Here is a 14,893-nt window from a genome sequence, read left to right as displayed (position 1 = left end):
AACTTATTTGAGACTAGTCTTTCTAGGAGGAAGAAAAGCGCGCAAAACAAGTGACTTACCAATGCCGTTTGGGTGTGCAGCTCCAAATCTGGGGTGCGTTCGGGATTCAGTAGCGTAGCCGGGGCACCAGCTCGGAGACCTCAGGTTGTCTCCAGCGGGACGCACGGCGTGCGCCCCGCCGTCCAACAAGCCTTTGGCCACCAGGGCGCCCCTGGCATCCTGGGAAGTTTGGGGGAGCCCTCGCCGCCTCACCCTGACCCCCGATCCCAGGCTGACCAGCTGAGCCTCCTCTCTTCCCACTCGCCCCTGACCTGCCTTTCCTTCTCACCTCCTTTCCACCCGCGCTGCTCCCACACCGCCCTCAGGCTCCCCAATTTAGCGGGGCAACTAACCTGAATCCATGAAAACAAGGAGAATCTGGACGGCGTCCTCCATTAGTGACGCCGGATGGGGATGGGTCCCTTTTTGGAAGGGGACTCCGGGGACGCGTCACGGCGGGTGGGCTTCTTTGGCTTGCAGCGACGCCGCTGCTTCTCCTCCTTGGGCTCCTTCGACTCTTCGGGGTCCCTTGGATCTTTGTCCTCGGGCTTGAGCTCCTCCCCTTCCCTGGGGCTCTGGGGCTCCTGAGTGCTGGGCGGCGCGCGACTTGGGGAGGCGTCGGGGCTTCGCAACTTGAGAGCGTGCAGACGCTGGGTGAGGGACTGGCCGAAGGTGGAGTGCTTGGGCACCACCGGGCCGCGATCGTCTTCAGGCTCGGTCTCGGGCTCAGTGGTGGGGGCGGTCTCAGGCTCGGTCTCGAAGTCGGTCTCGGACTCGATTTCGGACTCGGTCTCGCTCTCGGTCTCGTAGTCGAACTCTTCCTCGTACTCTAGGCACTCGGGGAGGGACAGCTCAAGGTCTGCCTCCTCGTGCTCGTGGTCAGATTCCGATTCGGGGGACTCAGGGAATACCTGGGCGCCGGAGCGGTGGTGGGCGTTAAGGAAGCTCCGGCGCTGTTGGGCAGCCGCGCGCTGCTGGGCACGGGCGTTGGAGGTGGCAAGGGCGCGGAGGAGCGCGATGGAGCAGGAGAGCCAGAGGAGCGCGGTGGCTGCCCGGCGGCCTATGGGCGGGCACAGGTCGTTGTAATTATGGCGAGCTCGGCGCCACTGCTGAGCCCGGGACCTCCGATCCATCCTCTTAGGCGCACACCGAGAAGCCGGCCTGCCCTCTGGCTCTGCAGAGAGCGGCTCCGAAGCGCATTGGCTGCTGGAGCCGGGAAAGGTACACCCTATGAGGTGAGAAGCTGGCCCGGAGGTCCCAGCCTCACCTCCTTGTGAGGAGAAAAAGGGAAGCACCTACCTTCCTGACCACTTAAGAACTTTCTAAAGCTCCGCGCCTTGCTTGCCTCTCTGAGCAAGAAGAAGGGATGGGAAAGTTCTGTCTCCTCCCGAGCTCCTCTCGCTGAGTCTTAGATTCCGCAGCCTAAGACTCGAGAGAGGTGCCTCCGCCGGTCCTCTTGCCTGGGAGAGGACAGAGGAGACTGAGGCGAGGAGGGACGGGCAGTGAGGTTCTGCGAAGTTGCGCGCCCGGACTTCTGCCGGGCATGTGCAGTAAGGAGGTGGGGGCCACCTCCCCGCGAGCTGCGTGGTGGCGCCGAGCCTGTGGCGCAGACCCTAGTGGGCCGGCAGGTGGCAGGAGGGAACCTTGTTTGAAAGGATTTGGGCGAAGCGATGGGCGGGGGGCCTGGCGGGTGGCAAGGAGCAAGCGGCAAGCTAGCCCCAGGTCCAGTACTTGGGCAGGTGGGCGCAGGCTCCCGTGGGGTCGTGCCCCTCCCCAGTTTCCCCAGTTATTGGGGAAATAAACACAGCCTGGAAGCAGCTAAAAACCCAGAACCCCAAATAGCAAATATTCAGGGGAATGAGGGTCTGTCTATACACGAGTATTAAGCCTCTAGCATTTTCCAATGGCTTAATAGTTTGAGGATGGTAACTTCGGGCAGCCATTAATCATGAAACTACCTTTAGCAGATCTGTTATAGTGACTGTAATTAGAAAAGTTTCCAAAAAATACGTGCTCAAACAGTCTGAATTGGCTAATTACCTCATCTTCTTCAACAAGGGCCCCCACGGTTGAGGTAGTAGTTTGCAAGTCCGCAAGCCCATCTGAGGACTGCCCTGAGCTCGATTGAGCTGAGAAGGTGGTGCTGGAAGTGGACTGGAGCTGAGAGCATGGGTAAAGGGAAGTCTTTCCTGCGCTCTCAGTTCACACAACCACTTCTCTCCTGCGGGGCAGTTCAGGGTGACACGGAATCCTCACTGGAGGCCCCTTACAGCCATTTCCTAGGTAGGTTTTTTTTTTTTTTTTGAGACAGAATCTTGCTCTGTCACCCAAGCTGGAGTGCACTGATGTGATCTTGGGTCACTGCAACCTCTGCCTCCTGGCTTCAAGAGATTCTCCTACCTAAGCCTCCTGAGTAGCTGGGATTACAGGCGTGAGCCACCGCGCCCGGCTCCTAGATAGGTTTTTAACAAAGGTAACTCAGCAATACTCATTGGGTGCCTTGCATGTGCCAAGCTGTGTTTTAGGTGCTGAAGGTAGAGTAGTGAACAACAACAACAAAAGTATTGTATTAAGGAAAGGATATTTTGGATTAATTTGCTGTTAATCAGGAGATTGAATCAGTCAGAATCCCTCTGTACCCACCAACATTGTTTAATCTAGCTTGAATTCCACATGAGAAAATGATTGGATCAGGGCTAGGGGGCGGTCAGACACCACTAGATCGTGTTGTTGTACTCTGCAAGGCTGAAGATTTGGAGTAAATAGTGCCGCTCTTTCCTGGCCCTAGAAAATCAAATGATGGCCTACAGGAGGAGATCCCTGCAGTGGGAGCTAACCTGGCTGCTGCTTTTGAGGTGTGCATGTCTTCAGTCTGGCCCTCCGTGATAATTATGGAGTGCCTTTTTGGCCATAGTGACAAGTCCAAAGGCGAAACAACTCAGAGCAAAGCCATTGTCCTAGAATCCCTGGGAGTATCAAGAAGGTTGTTTGACTTAGGACACATGTCATGGGTTGTGGTCCTTTTCTCCTTCTTGAGTCAGTATGGGGAATCTTAAAAAAAGAGGCTCTACCACTGGGTGGCCCACCAGGCCCTCCTGGTACTGGTACTTCTGCCTGGTGTCTGAAGAGTCAGTCAGGTACCCACAGCCATTCTCACCATGATGGAACTTAACCTCACACCTTCAACACCACACCCGTATTCAAACCACCAAGTGCAGAGTTCATACCCCAGTGAGAGACCAGCAACTGCTTTGGATGTGTTGAGGTTTTCCTTTCTGCATCTTGGCTGTGTCTAGCTTGTATCTTGCACTCTGTGTTAGTTTGTAGCATTAAAATAGTGATTGGGCTGGGCATGGTGGCTCTCACCTATAATCCCAGCACTTTGGGAGGCCAACGCGGGTGGGTCACTTGAGGCCAGGAGTTCAAGACCAGCCTGACCAACATGGTGAAATCCTGTCTCTACTAAAAATACAAAAATTAGCCAGGCGTGCTGACGCACACCTGTAGTTCCAGCTACTCGGGTGGCTAAGCCACAAGAATTGCTTGAACCTGGGAGGTTAGTCTGATAAAGTAGGATTGACTTGTCAAACCCCACAAAAGGACAAATGTCTATGTTCCAGTTGTGCCCTGCTCTACCACTTTTCCTGTGGAACAGCAAGGGTTTTATTATCACAGGTGCCTGCGTGGCTGTAGTCACTGTGTGGATATTATCATGGGACACTGGACAGGGGCATTTAGAGCTGTATATTTCAAATCCTGATCTCCGCTTCTCAGTCCCAAATAATGGGGCACGTTTCTAGAGAGTCTGCCTACACTGACCCACCCACTTTATTTCTTATTAGCACAGCTCCATCGACAGCATATGGAACAGAAATATATTATTCAAGCTGATTTCAGGGCACGTTGGGGGAAAAATCAGGAATATATGGGTGCTAGTAAATGCCCTTTGAATGGAAACTAATGTCAGCTGTCAGCAACGAGGTAGATTATGATTCTTTAGTGTACATAAGAAAGTACTTCATTCTTCAGATGGAGTGCTTTTATGCCTATAGAGGAGATGGCAGCCCAGAGCTGATTCACTAATATAGATACACCGAGATTGCCTGCATTATTAAAAAATGTGCATTACATAATACATATATTTGGACTAGATTCTGCATTAGCAATGCGCTTTCTTTGCAAGATGCATTTTAATCAGCAAACACACATTTAACCAAAGACTGCATTTTTGAGCCCCAGTCCTGTGTAGTTACAAATACATCTCAGTGTACATTCACCACAGGCTCTGGGAGGAAGGAGTGGGGGACTGCACTGAGATGCCATTCCATCTCACACTTAGTGCCGAGGTCGAGCAAATGGAGCCGTACAGAAGATGCTCTTTAAAATGCATTACGTGCATGACTTTAAAAAGTGCTCGCTGCAGAGTGAATTTCAAAAAGGAGCAAGTGGGTGATGAACCACCTCTGTTGTTACCAGGCTGAGGAACAAGGGGCTCTCTCTGTCTGCCGGTAAATAAAGTATGGGCATATATCACTTCCGGGGCTCTGCTGGAGGGAGGCTCCTAAACCAGTTGGACAGGAAAGCGCAGTTCCCAGCTCACTACAGTATCATACAGTAAGCTTCTGATTTGGATAAATTGTGAAGAATATTGTCTTTAGCTCCTTAAAGGATTTTCATGTGGAAGAGGCCTTAAGATTTATTATATATGGCTCTAGAGGGCAAAATTAGAACCTATCGGTGGTAGTTGTAGCAGAAAGCCTTCAGCGCAACCCAAAGAAGAATCTGACATGGAGTGGGCTGTCAGAAAGTTGGCGCTTTGTCAGAAGCAATGTGAAGTCAAAGGACAGGTAGCCACACACTGGAGATGTTTTTCGTGGTGTGCGTGAGCAAGTGGGGTTGGAACTTGGTGCCCACCGCAGTCTTTTCAGGTTAGCCTCTGATTCCATTGAAGGCCTTTGTAGGCTGTGGGAGAAGGGTTTGGGGGCTCTACTGATGGACACGATCCTCCCCCCGCCCCCACTTTTTACTATTTTGGAAGCATTGAAAGTGCAGGTGGCTCAGTGACAGGAAGGAGTGTTGGGGTGGCAGTTTTAAGACAGGGCAAACAGATGTGTGTGATGGACCCAGCGGCCTGTGGAGGAGCTTTCCTCACCAAGGCAGGGCGTGGAGGCTCTTTGCTCCACAACTCACCACTTGTTGAAGCAAAGAAATCAGTCAAGTCCATCTGTTAATTACATTGGTTCTCTTTGCCTCCTCTCCTGGAGCTGTCTCGGAAATTACAAATGAAATTGGCTATTTAGCAGTCATAAATTGAGCCACTTCTATGATCAAGACACTATTCCGGGCATTGTGGGGAGATCGAAGTAATTGAGGATGAGCAATTCCTGCCATCCAACATCACACACATTGATGTGAAGTGCCCCCAAATATTAAAACCAGATTGCTGACAGGTGTAGAGTAATACATTCCAGCCCAGATAGACAGGGAGGGAAGTTGAGTAACTGGTTAGAATCAGAGGTACAGTTCATCTTGTGATTTTCAGAAAGAGATGAGTCTTTACCTATTCTGACTCTGAGATTTTCTTTTGATTTTTAAAAGCCCATGAGAACTGCTTTCAATCCACTTGTTTCTAACCATGTGTCTACCGTGTGCAAAGCCATGTGCCAGTGGCCCTGGGGGAGACAGATGAATCATGGGTTCTCAGAAGGCTTGCAGGCTATTGTCAGAGGTCCCATAGTCCTCAATGCATTTTCTAAGATGAAACTCAAGATAATGGATTGGTTCTGCCCTGCCTGGTGAGCGGGTATAATCACTCTTGAAGATATTTTTTGGATAATCATTGGAAAGGACTATTTTTGGAGATGAAGAGCTTTTCAAACTTTCCTTTGGACAGAAATGAATTCAGGGAGTTTGCAGCACTCCCCACCCCTCACTGTAGCAATCAGCCAGTAAGGCTCAACCCCACCGAGAATTTGGTATTGGCCCCTCCCGCCTGTTCCCCAGAGAGGACCAGGTACAATGCAGAAGCATTTGGCTCAGCTCTCTAGGGTGCTATTTTGCTGCTATTCAGACTGCGCTGATATCAATTGGCTCTCACCAGTAGAAATGGTGAAAACCTCGAGCTCCTGATTTTGAGATTTGGGGGGAATGCCATCTAGAGCTAAAAGCAAACAATAGAGGGAAATAATCACCTTTTTGACATGGCTGGTTTCTGTCCAGGCCATTTTTGGGATTACAATACTGTATTTGTGCCATTCGTTTTTAAAGGGCGTAGGATCAGAAAGGAGCCTTCGTTCTGTGCATAGAGATTGCTCGGAGCTGTCTTCCCAGGAGCTCCCTTACTTTCTCTTCACTTCGTGCTCTGTTGAGCTTCTCCTACTCATAAGTGCCTATCTCCCTCTCTCTCCCTCTGCCACAGGAGGAGCAATTTCTAGACTCTGGATCCAATGGGAAGCATCTAGAAGCCCCCTTGCTCAGGCAAAGCATCAGTACCCAAGAGGGGTACAGGCCCTCTTGGACGTGGTGTCTCATTTCTCTCCCGTGCCCCTGGAGCTTGGCATTCTGTATTCTCCGGTTCAGACCCTGGACTCTGACACCCTGCCTTGCTTCATCTTGAGTTCCGGCTGTCTGCCCAGCCGGACCTACACTGAGCTTGTCTGGTTCTTTCCTGCAGCCAGTTGAGACATCATTGTCCCAGGACACCCCCAGTCTACGTGGTTCTGGCCCCGGATGTCCACCTCTGCCCTGCCCACCAGCAGCCATGCCAGCCAGTGAGCTGTGGGTGAAAACACTGCTGATTGCAAAGGACCACTCAACCGTCAGGAAAGCTCTCGGCTCATAGCTTTGTCTTTTGTCCAGCTGTCCTGGACATCCTATCTTTCCTCTAGCCCCTAGCCCTGACAGAGAGCCTCAAAGTTGTTTTCATCTTATCTGCTGAGGATCTGACTCACCCCATCAGACTTCTGGGAGGGAGAGAGCGAGCACGCCTCGAGCCCGGAGGGGAGAAACCCTTAGTGTTGTTACGGTTTAGGCACACGCTCAGAGAAATCCTTGCAGCTCGAGCTCTTCAAAATATGATTAGACCAATTTTACATGTCTAGTCACTGAGGCTCCAGTAGATTGGGACTATTTCTATATGTGCAAAGTGAAGTGGATAATTGAGGCAATTATCTTCAGGCAAATGAATCTGGGCACTGTAATCAGTCCATCCTGATAACTGGGGAGAAATCGGCGTCATTCACTGTAGCATTGCTTTGCGTTAAAGAGAATTCTAAGGTATTTGTTTGTTATTTTCGCTTGGCTTCATTTTTCTAAAAGACAGTCCAGTGAAGATGAGGTCCTGCCTCGTGCTGGCGTTAGGATGTGTGGACCCCTTAGGTCTCAGTCAGGTGTGTGTGGGGTTGATCTGGACGGGTTGAGAATCAGATCAGTGCTCTAGCCGGGTGCATCCTTGGCTTCCTTGTGGTGGATACTTGGTTTCCACATCAGGGTTTTCTTTCCACTTCTTCTTTCCTTGTGCATGAGAACCCTGAGGTGTTGGATGGGTTGGTCTACAAGGTCACCTCCACTGCTAGGATGATAGGATTCCTAATAGGGCCCATGAGTGACATACATTGTGCATGATAAAATATCATGGAGCCAGGAGAATGAAAGAAGGGCCTCTCAACGTCAGAAATGAGAATGCACTGGAGGCTGGTGATTACTTCTGGACCCCCTCTTCCCCATCCATTGTTTCGGCTAAAAGTCATCATAAATTGGGAGTCCTTCCCTTTACTGGTCTAGAAGTTCCCTCAGGAAGCAGCCGTCACTTCTCTCCCAGCTCTTCACTGAGGAGGGAGGGAAGAGGAGCAAGAGAAGACTTTCCGGTTTTCCAAATGGCAGATTTGGTTTCAGGCATGTGAGGAGCCACATATAAAAAGAAAAGGCATTGAGGCATGTGAGATTTGACTTAAGTGGAGGAGATCCTCGCCTTTAAGCAATAATCTGTGTATTTAGGGAGCCAATGGCCCAGCAAGAAGTCCAGCAGTGCCTCCTGAGTGCCTGGGCACCTGGTGGAGATGGTGCAGGGTCCCTGGCAAAAGAGCCTCTGGGACAGGAGTTGTAGCCGCCAGCCTGTGTCACACACTCACACTCACAGTTAGAGGACAACGGGAATTTAATTAACTTCCAAAGTGTGATTTTGACCATAAGCATTCTAGGAATGAAGTGCTGTGTGGGGATTGAGATGAACCTTGGAAAATACTTAAGGAGAGGCTTGTTTTACGCTGTCAGGAAATCTTCATCTTGTCACTTTGTAAATTTTTGACCTTGCTCAGTTAGTTAGAAAAACAAAAACAAAAGCTTCCTGTCCACAACTGAGATAAGAGAGTTTTGCAAGACATCTCTCTGTCCTCGGAGTGTTGTGGCCTTCTGTGGGTTCTGTAGTTTTAGTTGCTAGTGGTTTCATTCCTGCTCAGTTAGTGAAATTGCAACATTTTCCCAGTATCTTAGCGTGACTGCCCTACAGCCTTAACAATGATGATTTTAGACTATAGTTTAAGATCTGCTGGGGCAAATGCCTTCTCACTGCACAGTATCTCAGCATTCCCTGATGTTTTGTCCATTTATTTTTCTATATGAATTTAAGAACCATTTTTATCAAGTTTTATAAATGACCTTGGTGATATTTTGACTGGAATGGCGTTCAATTTATAAATTAAGTTGGGAAATATTATCATCTTTTCTGCATTTAGTCTTAAGCCAGAAGTATGGCCTCTCAATCTGTTCAGGTCACTATTTCTCTCATTAAGGATTTGTGTTTTCTTCGTGTAATTTTAATATATCCTATGTGAGTTTGATATGTGAATATATATCATATATTTCCCAAGTATTAGATGCTTTTGTTGCATTGTGAGTGGGCACTCTTTTTTTAATTATATTTTCAGGCCTCTTATTATGTATTTATAGAAATGGTATTGATTTTTGTACGTTTTTCTCATCTTCTGCCACTTTCAGAATTGGTTGGTTTTTGAGGCAACCAGCAGCCTACTCAGGCAAACACTCAGAGAAGGTTTCTGGAGGATTTGGTAGAAGAGACTACCTCATCAGGGAAAGAGTTGAACTAAGTCAGCGGTTCCCAAATGCCAGTCCACAGTGAAATGAGAAAACGAAAGATGTTGTAGTGGGGCTTTCATCAAGCCAAATTTATTCAGGGGAGGGACTTTTGATTTTGATTCTTGATTTTGAGGCTATATAAGCTTCCTGCCTTTTAGAATTTTGATATCATTTCTTTCTAGAAGGATTGTAGATGATAATTAGGGGTTTTGTTTTGCTTTAAGATTTTAGAGTCTTTGAAAATAAATCAGAAATCCTTATAATAAATGAATGAATGAATAAATAAAACTGCTTGAATTCTACCCTCCCCAAAAGATTTTAGATCTTTTGTTTGTTTGTTTGTTTGTTTTTGAGACAGAGTCTCGCTCTATCGCCCAGACTGGAATGCAGTGGCTCAATCTCGGCTCACTGCAAGCTCCGCCTCCCCAGTTCATGCCATTCTCCTGCCTCAGCCTCCTGAGTAGCTGGGACTAGGGGCACCTGCCCCCACTCCCGGCTAATTTTGTTTTTGTATTTTTAGTAGAGACGAGGTTTCACCATGTTAGCCAGGATGGTCTCCATCTCCTGATCTCGTGATCTGCCCGCCTCGGCCTCCCAAAGTTCTGGGATTACAGGCATGAGCCACTGCGCCCGCTGATGTTGTTTTTTAAATTTTGCTTTTATTTAGTTTTCAGTGACTTTATCTAGCAGATTTTTTTAAAAAAAAAGCAAAACAGCTGGCAACCCGATGTGAGTGCCACACATTTCTTTTGAAATATTAGCGTGGTCTGGCCGGGCACAGTGGCTTATGCCACCGTTCGTAGATTTTGGTCTAAAATCTCAAAATCTAGGAACCTCCAATTCGATGTCCTTTGGGTTTTACAGTTGTGATATTTGGTAAATCTGGACTTCTTTTTATATTTTAAAATCATTTTTAGTTTATTCTTTTGGGTTCTTCTAGTTAGTAGTGCCAGTTAGATTGATGTTTTTGTTACTTATTTTGGCTTTCTCTGACTTCATCCTTTGTCTATGCCTTGCAGTGTCCTCTGAAAGTGTGTAGGAGAGAGAAGGGTGAAATGGGGGCACCCTCGTTTTATATCTGTTTTTAAAGGGATTTTTCTCTAATGTCTTTTCTCTGACAGTATTTAGGTGGGCTTCAAAGGGAAAATAGATGGTATCTTATGAGAGGGCTCAACAGAAAGTTTGGAGGTGAGAAACCAGAAGCCAGATTTGGGACCACACAGGCCTGGATATAAATCTTGCCTCCTTCTGCTTGCTAGCTGACCAGTGACTATGCCTGGTGGCGGTGATGGTGCTGGTTATGATGGTGGTGTAGCATTGGTGGTGATGGTAGTGGTGGTTGTGATGGTAGTGGTGATGGTGGTGGTGGTGATGGTGGTGTGGTGGTGTGGCGGTGGTGGTGGTGGTGTGGCGGTGATGGTGGTGGTGGTGATTGTGGTGGTGGTGGTGTGGTGGTGGTGATGATGGTGGTGGTGATGGTGGTAGTGATGGTAGTAGTGATGGTGGTGGTGGTGATGGTGGGGTGGTAGTGGTGATGGTGGTGATGGTGGTGTGGTGGTGGTGGTGATGGTGGTGGTGTGGCAGTGGTGGTGATGATGATGGTGATGGTGGTGGTGATGGTGGTGATGGTGTGATGGTGGTGGTGGTGATGATGGTGGTGGTGATGGTGGTGTGGTGGTGGTGATGATGGTGTGGTGGTGGTGGCGATGGTGGTGTGGTGGTGACGGTGGTGGTGGTGATTGTGGTGTGGTGGTGATGATGGTGGTGTGGTGGTGGTGATGATGGTGGTGCTGTGGTGGTGGCGATGGTGGTGTGATGATGGTGGTGTGGTGGTGGTGATGGTGGTGGTGATGGTGGTGTGGTGGTGGTGATGATGGTGGTGTGGTGGTGGTGATGATGGTGGTGTGGTGGTGGTGGTGGTTGTGATGATGGTGGTGTGGTGGTGGTGATGATGGTGGTGTGGCGGTGGTGGTGATGGTGGTGTGGTGGTGGTGGTGGTGATGGTGGTGATGGTGGTGTGGTGGTGGTGGTGATGGTGGTGTGGTGGTGGTGATGATGGTGGCATGGTGGTGGTGGTGGTGGTGATGATGGTGGTGTGGTGGTGGTGCTGATGGTGGTGTGGCGGTGGTGGTGATGGTGGTGTGGTGGTGATGGTGGTGGTGGTGGTGATGGTGGTGTGGTGGTGGTGGTGATGGTGGTGTGGTGGTGGTGATGATGGTGGTGTGGTGGTGGTGGTGGTGATGATGGTGCTGATGATGGTGGTATGGTGGTGGTGATGATGGTGGTGTGGTGGTGGTGGTGGTGATGGTGGTGTGGTGGTGGTGATGATGGTGGTGTGGCGGTGGTGGTGATGGTGGTGTGGTGGTGATGGTGATGGTGGTGTGGTGGTGGTGGTGATGGTGGTGTGATGGTGGTGATGATGGTGGCGTGGTGGTGGTGGTGGTGGTGATGATGGTGGTGTGGTGGTGCTGATGGTGGTGTGGCGGTGGTGGTGATGGTGGTGATGATGGTGTGGTGGTGATGGTGGTGGTGATGGTGGTGTGGTGGTGGTGGTGATGGTGGTGTGGTGGTGGTGATGATGGTGGTGTGGTGGTGGTGATGATGGTGGTGTGGTGGTGGTGGTGGTGATGATGGTGGTGTGGTGTGGTGGTGGTGGTGGTGATGATGATGGTGTGGCGGTGGTGATGATGGTGGTGTGGCGGTGGTGGTGATGGTGGTGTGGTGGTGATGGTGGTGGTGGTGATGGTGGTGATGGTGGTGTGGTGGTGGTGGTGATGATGGTGGTGTGGTGGTGGTGGTGGTGATGATGGTGGTGTGGTGGTGGTGGTGATGGTGGTGGTGGTGATGATGGTGATGTGGTGGTGGTGGTTATGATAGTGGTATAGCGGTGGTGGTGGTGGTGGTATGGTGGTGGTAATGGCCAAGAGGTGAGAGAGTGAGGGGGCAGGATTTTGAGGAGCCCAGCCATGCAGAAAGAGCCTAAAATAAAGTTGGAGTTGGCAGTCGAGTTGGATTTTTTTTTTAATTTCACTTTCCAGTTCTCTTTTAGTGGATTCTTAATGGAAAGCCTTAGAAGCTGTAGAGTTTGGTCTGCACAACTGCACTGGATGCCCATTCTAGGTCCTGTACTCTGCGAGGCACTGGGAATACAATGGTGAATGCATGCAGTGAGGGGGATCTGGAAATAATGAGTCATCGCACTAAGGAGGGTCTCATTATAACCTAAGCTAAGGACACTGGAAAAGAAACATGTTCTTTTGTTTTTTTCCCCCTGAGTATACAGCAGAAGAAGCCACCCTATATTTGGGCAAGGCAGGGAATACTTTACTGAAAAAGTGATACGTGCACACTTGAGCTGAGAACTGAAGGGTGAGCATGTGGCAGCAGGGGGTTGGTGCAGTTCCAAGTTGAGGAGTAGCCAGAGGGTGGTGCAGTTCCAAGCAAGGAATAGTGTATTTGCCAGCTCTCTGGCGGAAAGGAGCTAAGCCTGTTAGGGAAACTCACAGGTCAGCAGAGCTGGAGAACAGAGATGAATCTGGAGGGCTGGGCAGGGATCTCTGGGCCCAACAGGTTAAACTGCAGTCTTTCTGTTGTCTTGAACAGCCATAAACCATGGGAAGCCTTTGTCCTGATGGCCATGAGGGACCAAAATCAAGTTGTCTATTTTAAAGACCTCTCTGGCCACAGAGTACGGGGATGGAATTTGAGAGGAAGCTAGAGTTGATAGTAGCTGGGTCTAGGGAGGTGGTTGGTTTTAGAAATACATAAAGCTGAGGATAGTGAGAGTGGCTTTTAGAGTTATTTAGGAGAGTGTCTTACAAGGCTTGGTGATAACATGGATGTGGGGAATTGGCTGTGTCAGGATGACACCCAGGTAGAACTAGATGGAAGCTAGTACTTTTCACTGAGGTAGAGAAGCAGGGAAAGAGGCCCAGGTGTGAGGTAGCAGGAGGCCATGAGTTCTGCCATGTTGAGTGGGGTGGTGGGGCCAAGAGCTCTGCCATGTTGAGTGGGGCGGTGGGGCCAGGAACTCTGCCATGTTGAGTGGGGCGGTGGGGCCAGGAGCTCTGCCATGTTGAGTGGGGCGGTGGGGCCAGGAGCTCTGCCATGTTGAGTGGGGCGGTGGGGCCAGGAGCTCTGCCATGTTGAGTGGGGTGGTGGGGCCAGGAGCTCTGCCATGTTGAGTGGGGTAGTGGGGCCAAGAGTTCTGCCTTTGGTCTGTTGAGAACAAGGTGCCTTTAGGCTGCACGTGACAAGGTATCAAGACAAGGTATCAGACAGGTAGAAAGATGTTCTAGGTCTTGGGCACAGTGGAAAGGCTGTCATAGAAGCAGAAAAAGTCTAGTGCTAAGTGGGAGACAAGAGAGGAACACTCCAAATTGAGTTTCCAACCAAAGTCATTATCAACAGAAGTCATCCTGGAGCTGGATGGCACTGGAGAGATCAAGTCTCAGCCCTTTTATTTTACAAGTAAGGAAACTGAGGCTTAGAGAGGTGGGACCAGCTGGTTAGTGGTAAAGCCACTCTTAGACTGAATTTTTCTAGTCCTAGTTCTATCCCTCAATTGTTTACTACACCAAGCAGAGAATCTTCCCGTGAAGGTGGAACATGAGCCAAGGGCTCAGATGTCAGCCCCCTTGATATCAGATCTATTTTTTGTCAGCAACCAAATGGACAGTTCACAGCTTCACATTCTTTTCTTGATCACTTTAGAACTGACATTCCTCCAGCTCCTTATTAAAGAAAGAGCAAAGCAAGAGCTGGCTAGAAGTGGTTTGGAAGGTAGAAATAGACTATACCATGTCTTTAGTAATCAGCCTGGCAAAGTCCACATGGCAGCCGGGAAGGGTTTGGCCAAGGCTAAAGCCAGTAGGACTTGGTGGCACTCTCTTTTTCTCTTGGTTGTTCCAAAAGCACCAGTTATTACTTAAAATTGGCCCCTAAAATAGGAGCATTAAGGTACAAGAAAGGGAAGTTCATTTTTCTCGAGATCCTTTTTCAAGATGTCTACACTGTGAAACTGATAACATATCAGCAGCTTCTCCCAGCCATGACTTCTTAACTATAATGTGTAACTGCACATGCAATTATATGAATTACATGTATTATCTAATAGCTTTAAAATATTCGATAAAGCTAAGGCTAATGTCTGCTTTGATGACCCTGCACCAGCCACAGTTTTCATACATCACCTCTCAAGTCCCCCAGAGGTTACCAACTTCACAAATAATGGGTTTCCATAGAGGATTTCATCTTGAAAAACACAAACATAGTTTCATGTGTTTCATTGGGCTTCACATTGCAGCCTTTTCATCTATCTACATGTCTTGGAGACCCTTTCCTGCTGATTCCTGTAGGATTTGCCTTGTTCTATTTCACCATCACCTCATCGTCTGGGCTGAATAAAGACAGTCAGCAGTCACATCCCTGTCGATGTGCATTCAGCTCTTGCCACTTTGTCCCTGTTAGAAACTGCACTGCCGACCATGTCGTAGTACACACCTCCATGTAAATGTCACAAGTGTTTCTCTGGAGATGATATCAAGCAGTGGAGCTGCTGCTCATAGGCCAACACAGAGCCTTGGCTACACTGCACTTCTCTACGAGGCAACCAGTGTGTCCCCACCAGCAGGGCCTGAGTATTTGTCTCCCATCCCCTGCTAGCACTACCCTCTTCTTTCTGGTAGAGGAGACAGTAAGACCTGTAGCATCCCCAGGCCCTCTATGAGTCAGGAGAGAGGGCATGGAGCTGTTTTCCTGC

General features: G+C 49.2%; 2 protein-coding genes across 5 annotated transcripts in view; both read right to left on the bottom strand.

The window, feature by feature from the left end:
• Window positions 1-529, bottom strand: part of GNAS (GNAS complex locus) — a 70,617-nt gene extending 70,088 nt beyond the window's left edge. For 2 of the 4 annotated variants that reach the window (XM_034947364.2, XM_055105012.1), the window contains exon 1: window positions 393-529. In XM_034947364.2, coding sequence (XP_034803255.1) covers window positions 393-435 — 43 coding nt within the window. In that variant the 5' untranslated portion in view covers window positions 436-529. The remainder of the gene's footprint in view (window positions 1-392) is intronic. The other 2 variants (XM_063601103.1, XM_063601104.1) reach the window with 2 other exon arrangements.
• LOC117974231 (neuroendocrine secretory protein 55) overlaps window positions 1-1,172 on the bottom strand; it is a 55,737-nt gene extending 54,565 nt beyond the window's left edge. Inside the window, exon 1 of the mRNA XM_055105013.1 lies at window positions 393-1,172. Coding sequence (XP_054960988.1) covers window positions 435-1,172 — 738 coding nt within the window. The 3' untranslated portion in view covers window positions 393-434. The remainder of the gene's footprint in view (window positions 1-392) is intronic.
• Window positions 1,173-14,893: the final 13,721 nt, after the last annotated feature.

The sequence above is a fragment of the Pan paniscus genome, chromosome 21, assembly GCF_029289425.2.
Source record: "Pan paniscus chromosome 21, NHGRI_mPanPan1-v2.0_pri, whole genome shotgun sequence".
NCBI lineage: Eukaryota > Metazoa > Chordata > Mammalia > Primates > Hominidae > Pan > Pan paniscus.
Note: the sequence above shows the minus strand (reverse complement) of the source record. Positions and strands in the feature narration are given on the sequence as shown.